Source organism: Lolium rigidum, chromosome 6, assembly GCF_022539505.1.
Source record: "Lolium rigidum isolate FL_2022 chromosome 6, APGP_CSIRO_Lrig_0.1, whole genome shotgun sequence".
Lineage (NCBI taxonomy): Eukaryota > Viridiplantae > Streptophyta > Magnoliopsida > Poales > Poaceae > Lolium > Lolium rigidum.
In genome coordinates, this window is record NC_061513.1 from 268,895,938 (window position 1) to 268,903,742 (window position 7,805).

The following is a 7,805-nucleotide window of genomic DNA, read 5'->3' on the forward strand; positions in this document are numbered from 1 at the left end:
GGCCCAGGTGCCTGGTGGCGTTGGGGTAACATGTGGCGTGGTATGTATCCCATGTGGATAGCGAGTCCCTCACATGTGGCCAGTTCCTCGATTGAGTGATGGCTAGCTTGAGGGTCTCCTCGTCGCTCAGCTCGGGCGGTTGGATGGGGGGTCGATCTCCTGCTTCATGGGCGTATCTTTTGGCAGGATATAAACACCGCTGTCGTCGTCGCCACCACCATCATTGTGGCATGGCAGGTACTCAGCGTCGCCCAGGTATGCGGCACGACGCCGTGGGTTGAACTCCATGACACGAACCTGTCCTAGGTGTACGCGTCCACCACGAATGCAGGGTCACTCTGTAGGTCATGTGGGAGGAGGGCACCCCGACGACGGATCTCATGGCGCCATTCTCGCCCTTCCCATGGCACGGGTGGCACCGGCACCCTTCATGAGTTCATGAGCCAGACTGCGGGAAGGTTGACGCCAGGCCACGTCACGGTCGTCCCCATCTCCCATTGGTGACGAGCCTCATCGACGGGGACGTATCGCTGGTTCCGCTTAGTGTGGCGGCCGCCTCTGCGGAAGGCCCCATCTCGTGGTCGTCCGGCCTTTCTTCCATGGCTAGGACTTACCCATCGAGCGCGTTTGTTTGGTGTGGGGAGTAGTGTCTCCCTTGGTTGCGGCAATGGCCCAGAGCGTTTGTGGGAAAATCGCCGGCACGGCAACACGCCTTAAAAAGGATGGGTGTAGCAGCCCAATCTAGGCAATGGCCCTCGTGGAATTGATGGTGGAGCGTAAGCCCAACGCTGACCACCGGTACTTTCACGCAAAAGGTGAAGTGGGCGGCATTAATAGTGCCACAGAAGGCCACAAGGTCACCCTGGCCCAAGAATGCGAAGCGGGTGCAGACGCTACCAACGAGGCCAAAGACGGCAGAGGGAGAATAACGCGCGGTTTGCGGCAAATCTGCACCGACAAATTTCTAGCCTAAATTTAGGTTTGGAATGGGTCGCTACAAAACGTATCGTGTCAAGCCGTTGGGTTGAGTTTTTCTCATCGTCCTGAGCGAAGGAGCCAGCCTACCTCGTGTCGGTGGAAATAGCCTAATGCTGTGTTTGGATGTCTAGAATTGCGCATGGAATCCAGAAATCTGAAATTTAAGGTCAATTTCTACCGTTTGGTGTGGCCTCGGAATTAAAACTTGGAAACTTACCGAAATTCCGAGGCACCTCCCGTCGCGTGCAAACTTCCCGCAAAACATTCCGAGCTCCCCCGCTCTGAATCGCGTGGAAACTCCTCCCCGCGTACCCCTTCGTCGCTCCAGGGTCCAGGCTCGCGAGAAACAGACACCGAGCGACGCCCCTCCCCGCGCCTTCGTCCCGAGCGAGCGGCTGGCGACCGGCGACGCCGGCGCGCAGGTCCGTCCCCTCCTCTTCTCCCCTGCCTCTCCTCCCCCTCCACGGTCTTCCTCCTCCACATGCCCCGCCCTAGCCCCATTCTCCTACGTGATGGGATGGGATAAAATATGTTTACTTAACGATTAATAGAAAAGGATAAATATGCCATTAACACATCAGTTAATATGTAATTAACGGGTCCCTTTTCACTTCGTGGCGGAGGCCAGACCTAGCGGGGCCACCGCCTACCCGTGCCTAGCAAGGTCACCGCCCACACGTATTTAGCGAGGCCGTTTCCATCGACTTGGATGTCGTGCAGACGTAGCAAGCTCGCTGCTCGCCACACCATGGAGGCCGCCGCCGCCAAGCTAGGGAGCCACGTTGAAAATCAAGCCTGCCGCTCACCGCGCCCTGGAGGCCGCCGATGCCGAGCTGGGGAGTCGCACGGAAAAGCAAGCCCACCGCTCGCCCCGACATGGTGGCTGCCACCGCCGAGCTGGGGAGCCACACATATAACGGTGGCAGGTGCCGGAGTCGTGTCGACGACCATGGATTTTCAGGCGGCTGGTGAGATTAGACATGAAATTCAAGGATCATATGATCCAGCCTTTCTCAGAAATATTTGGCTTTTGGGATGAGATCGTCCATATTTTCTGGTCACGAACCAAACACACGTTTACCCCTTCAAGTTTGGTTGGGAGGGGGGACATTGAAGCACGCCCCATCGATTACATAGTCGGTACAGGACATTGAGTTCCATACGGAAAAGACTTAGCTACAGAACCTACCGACTAGGAAACATCAAGCCCGTACCACGATACACATCGGGTTACAGCCGTGAGCCCGTGACTAGCTAATTCTAACATCCTAGTACTAGTGTTGATTTGCACGTCGGCTTTGCATGCCATAAAATTGAGTCCGAGTCCCCTTCGAGTTAGGATAACGTACTGGCTATGCTATGTGCATATATAAGATGCGCCAGTCTGCTGTGCATCAATGCAAGACCGAGATATTGAGAAGAACAGAGGAGCGCGCGCGACAAGTGCCCTTGGACAAAGTTTCTGGCGCGAGTGTGTCCGTCTAATTTTACGTGATGGCCTGGGGCAAACCCAAACAGTGGCGGAAGAGGACGGTGGACAGCGACGACGAGGAGGAGAGGATGGAGCACAGCAAGGAGGAGGAGGAGCAGAGCATCGAGCACAGTGAGGAGGAGGAGGAGGAGATGATGGAAGAGAGCGACGACGAGGAGGAGAGCGTGGGCCGCGTGGCTTACCGCGCCCGCCTGCTAGATGCGGACTCGGAGCCAGCCGCGGCCCGAGCAGAGATCGCGCCGTACATTGAGGACATCGACAGCTACATGCGGTACCTAGAGAAGTTGAGGAGGCCGACAGACTATATGCCGACGACGGGGGAAGTTAACCCCTCTTGGAGAGCCATCCTAGTGGACTGGCTCGTGGAAGTGGCCGATGAATTCAATTTTCCAGCCGACACGCTTCACCTTGCGGTCTCATATGTGGACCGCTTCCTCTCGGTGGGCGCCATTGTCACCAGGCAGCTGCAGCTACTGGGTGCGGCTTCAATGCTTCTTGCTGCGAAATACGAAAGCGATGAATATGCACACAAGGCAAAAGATTACAGTTACATTAGTAACAACTTATACACCGAGCAGCAGGTGGTGAAGATGGAGGCTGACATACTGAATAAGCTCAAGTTTGAGATGGGGAGCCCCACTGCAAGAACTTTCCTACGGAGATACGTAACTATTTGCCCTCGGGGCGATGTAAAAAAGCTGGAGTTCCTGTGTAGCTACCTTGCAGACTTAAGCTTGCTGGACTATGACTGCACAAAGTTCAAGCCATCGGTTGTTGCTGCCGCCTGCCTTTTTGTGGCCAGGTTCACAATCAACCCGAATAGCCGTCCTTGGAACCTGGTGCTGCAAAGAAAAGTGGGCTACATGGTCTCTGATCTCAGGTGTTGCATCTTGAAGATACACCGTTTGCAGTCCATCGGAACGTATCCATTCCTGAAAGAAACAGCCATCAAAGACAAGTATAGTCACTGCGAGCTTGAGTGTGTGTCAGCAATGGGTTCACCACGAGAAATCCCAGAGTACTTCCTCAAAGACATCGAAGACCACAAAAATACAGACAGTGAAAAGCGGAAGCAATGTCGCCACATTTAGATATCTTGCTATTTATGATGTGCGACTCCAACGTGTTTGCACTAGCTTGAGATTGAGTATGGTGTCATAGTCAACAATATTCAGTGTGAAATTGCAGAATCATTTTAGAAATAGCATGCCCACTCCTGTAAGTAGGTTCGTTCGGTTGCATTAACAGTGCAGCGCCACCTGCATTGATATTTTGGTAGTGTGCGACCATGAGTGATATTTTTTTTGTACCTAGGAAGGTGTTGTAGACAAATGATGTGATATCCAACATGCAAGCTTTCAGACAACATGAAAGCTTTGTTGCATATATATTGTCGTTAATTAAACTAGCACGGCAGCCCTCTCAAATGCGAGGGAATTAGTTGAATATGTCTTACAATTTTTTTATGATTCTAAAACTATCTGAGGGAATCTCTGAATATGTCTTACATAATAGATCAGTTTTCTACACAGCCAAAAGCTCGAGCGAGAATCCAATTACATTATATAAATAAATGTATCACTCAACATAGTTTGACCCAACGCAAAAGTCACATGTTCCGAAGGTTCTACAAAACAACCTAATATTGCTTGAAAAAAATATAATCATAATCTTCCGTTCATATTTCAAGATTAAGATTTCACCATAGATTTTCAATTTAAAATTTGTTAATCATGCGGCCGATTTGCATAGAAGGAGTCACATGGGCATGGTTTGTCGTGAGCGATAATTATATTCTTTATTGAAAACTAGCAAAAATACTCGTGCATTGCAATGGTTCTAGATACAAATAAAAATATGGTATCGTGCCGCCTCCTCAAATCATGCCCGCCAACTCCCAACAGCCTGCATCTGCGCGCCAATCTCTCATGTCCTGCAGTTTTGCCTCGTTAGCATCCCGCTCAAATCGTCCGCCACAACTGATTGCACCTGTTTTGGACCTCACCTCTTGCCCAAAACAAAAAGATGGACGAATACACACTTTGGACGGAGAAGACGCACTTAGAAGTTTGAAGAGAGAAATCTTAATATTTTTATTATTAATAGAGCATAAACTATACCAAATTTATCAGTTCGTTTCTATTTTTTTTGAAACGGACGCAAAAGCTTTGTCCCAATCTATTAATTAAGAAGGAGTTTTACAAGGCCGACGGACGAAAGTTACACGACATGCGGATTACTCTCCCGGCATCAAAGTACCCAAGCGTTTACCGCCCGCCAACACCCATAAGCGAGCCTCACTCTTAACCTTATCTAAAACTACTATGGAAGGAGCATTCTTATTATGGAAAACTCTAGCATTGCCCTCGCACCAAATCTCCCAAGAGATGAGCAAGGTTCGCGAAGCGATGCCTTTGCGACTTGTAGAGGATCCACCCGCCATCATGAACCACCAATCCGCAATATTGGTACCCTCCCAATTGTTAGGGTGAACATCGTCCAAACCCAACCACTCCTTGACCCGGTTCCAAATGCGCTTGGTCAAGCGGCAATGAACGAAGAGGTGATCAATAGTTTCAGTGCATTGCTTGCAAAGAGGGCAAAGGCCGCTGACGTGGGCATTACCCTTCGGGTAACTGTTATTGCCCTATCATATACAGCCCAACTGGAGGCCCATGAAGACAGCCGATGGCGAGGTGGGCCACTAGGTCGGTGCCGAAGAAGATTCCTTGAAGAACAAGACGGAGAGGAACCGAACAAGGAAAGTTTAGAACTAGGTCTCTTATAAACCTAGTCGTACCCGTGCAGATCTCTTGGGACCTGGCCCCCTATATAAGGGCCAGGAGAGGGGCTGCCGAGGGATACAATTAATCTTAGCAACTTTAGCCACCATAAGACCAGAGCTAGGTCACCATAGCATTTAGCCTCTCGACGAGAACACAGCCGAAACCTTCGGCACCCCATTGTAACCCGATATTTTCATAATCAAGATCAGACATGCAGGACGTAAGGGTTTTACCTCATTGAGGGCACCGAACCTGGGTAAATTGCTCTTCCCGCTTGTCTGTTAACCGATGTCTCGTGTCAGCCTACAGGATTCCATCAACCCTAAGCCCCAATCGGAGGGCATTGCCGAGGAGTACCCTCGACAATTGGCGCCGTCTGTGGGAACCCTGTCGGCACAAGATCCGTCATTGGCAGATCCAGCCATGTCATCGGCAGCTTCGTCGACGCCATCATCATCATCATCATCATCATCATCATCATCATCATCATCATCATCATCATCATCATCATCATCATCATCATCATCATCATCATCATCGCCAATCATGGGAAGTCCGATCCGATTCGGTTCCTATGAGTTCACCCCGCACAGCGATTCTTCTCGGTCGACTTTTTCGGATCCGCAAGGAAACATGGAGATGAAGTTCGGGAGCGTCCACTACAACGTCAACGCGGAAGGAGTCCTTCGACTGCTAGAGCCGTACGCCCCCAGATCATCGAGGAAATCACCCCCATCGGCCGCAGGATCCATCATGTCATCATCAATCGATCTTTCGGCTGGGTCGACGGACTCGACGAATTCATCCTCGCCATCGACTCCTCGATCGACATCTTCGATGCCGGTTGGATCCGATAACCCCGCACCATCGGAGATGACCTCATACTCATTGTTTGAACTGCGACACCAGGCACGGATTGGGGTCGAGTGACACACCGTTCATCTGCAGTGCCCAGTATTCATCGGGAGAAGACATTGTCGACAGCGTTGTCAAGGAAGGTACCTGAAAAACAGCGCGCCATGATACGTCTCCAACGTATCTATAATTTCTTATGTTCCATGCTAGTTTTATGACAGTACCTACATGTTTTGTTCACACTTTATGATGTTTTGATGCATTTTCCGGAACTAACCTATTAACAAGATGCCGAAGTGCCGGTTCTCGTTTTCTCGCTGTTTTTGGTTCCAGAAATCCTACAAAGGAAATATTCTCGGAATTGGACGAAATCAACGCCCATAACCTTATTTTCCCGGGAAGCTTCCAGAGCACCGAAGAGGGGCCAGAGATGGGCCAGGGGGGCCCACACCACACCTGGGCGCGGGCCCACTCCTGGCCGCGCCACTTGGTGGTGAGGGCACCCTGGTGCCCCTCCGACGCCGCCCTTTCGCCTATAAAGTCTCCCTGACGTGAAAACCCTAAAAAGATAAGCCACGATACGAGAAAAGTTCCAGAGCCGCCGCCATCGCGAAGCCAAGATTCGGGGGACAGAAGTCTCTGTTCCGCCACCCTGCCGGGACGGGGAAGTGCCCCCGGAAGGCATCTCCATCGACACCACCGCCATCTCCATCAACGCTGCTGCTCCCATGATGAGGAGGGAGTAGTTCTCCCTCGAGGCTAAGGGCTGTACCGGTAGCTATGTGGTTAATCTCTCTCATGTACCCCAATACAATGATCTCATGAATTGCTTTGCATGATTGAGATCCATATGATGAGCTTTGTATCGCTATTAGTCTATGTGCTACTCATGTGATGTTATTAAAGTAGTCTATTCCTCCTTCATGGTGTAATGGTGACAGTGTGTGCATCGTGTAGTTCTTGGCGTAGGTTATGATCATAATCTCTTGTAGGTTATGGAGTTAATTATTACTATGATAGTATTGATGTGATCTATTCCCCCTTCATAGTGTAATGGTGACGAGTGTGTATGCTATGTTAGTACTCGGTTTAAATTGCAAAGATCTATTATGCTCTAAGGTTACTTAAATATGAATGCTGAATGTTGTGGCGCTTGTTAACTCCGGCTTGAGGGAGCTCTTGTAGCCCTACACAATGAATGGTGTTTGTCATCCAACAAGAGAGTGTATGTAGCACAAGTGAGGAGAAGTTATTTATTTATTATGTGATCAATGTTGAGAGTGTCCACTAGTGAAAGTATGATCCCTAGGCCTTGTTTCCAATACTGCAAACACCGCTTATTTACTGTTCTGTTGCATGTTTACTCGCTGCCATATTTATTTCAGATTGTTATTACCACTCATATTCATCTATACCACCTGTGTTTTACTATCTCTTCGCCGAACTAGTGCGCCTATACATCTGACAAGTGTATTAGGTGTGTTGGGGACACAAGAGACTTCTTGTATCTTAATTGCAGGGTTGCTTGAGAGGACTATCTTTGACCTCTACCTCCCTGAGTTCGATAAACCTTGGGTGATTCACTTAAGGGAAACTTGCTGCTGTTCTACAAACCTCTGCTCTCGGAGGCTCATCACTGTCTACAAGAATAGAAGCACACGTAGACATCACGCCACCAAGTCTACACTGCCAAC

General features: G+C 49.9%; 1 protein-coding gene across 1 annotated transcript; it reads left to right on the forward strand.

The window, feature by feature from the left end:
• The first annotated feature begins 2,736 nt into the window (after positions 1–2,736).
• On the forward strand, positions 2,737–3,561 carry LOC124664110 (cyclin-A3-2-like). Its single transcript, XM_047201704.1, has one exon. The coding sequence runs from the start codon at positions 2,737–2,739 to the stop codon at positions 3,559–3,561; it is 825 nt and encodes a 274-aa protein (XP_047057660.1).
• The last annotated feature ends 4,244 nt before the right edge of the window (positions 3,562–7,805 follow it).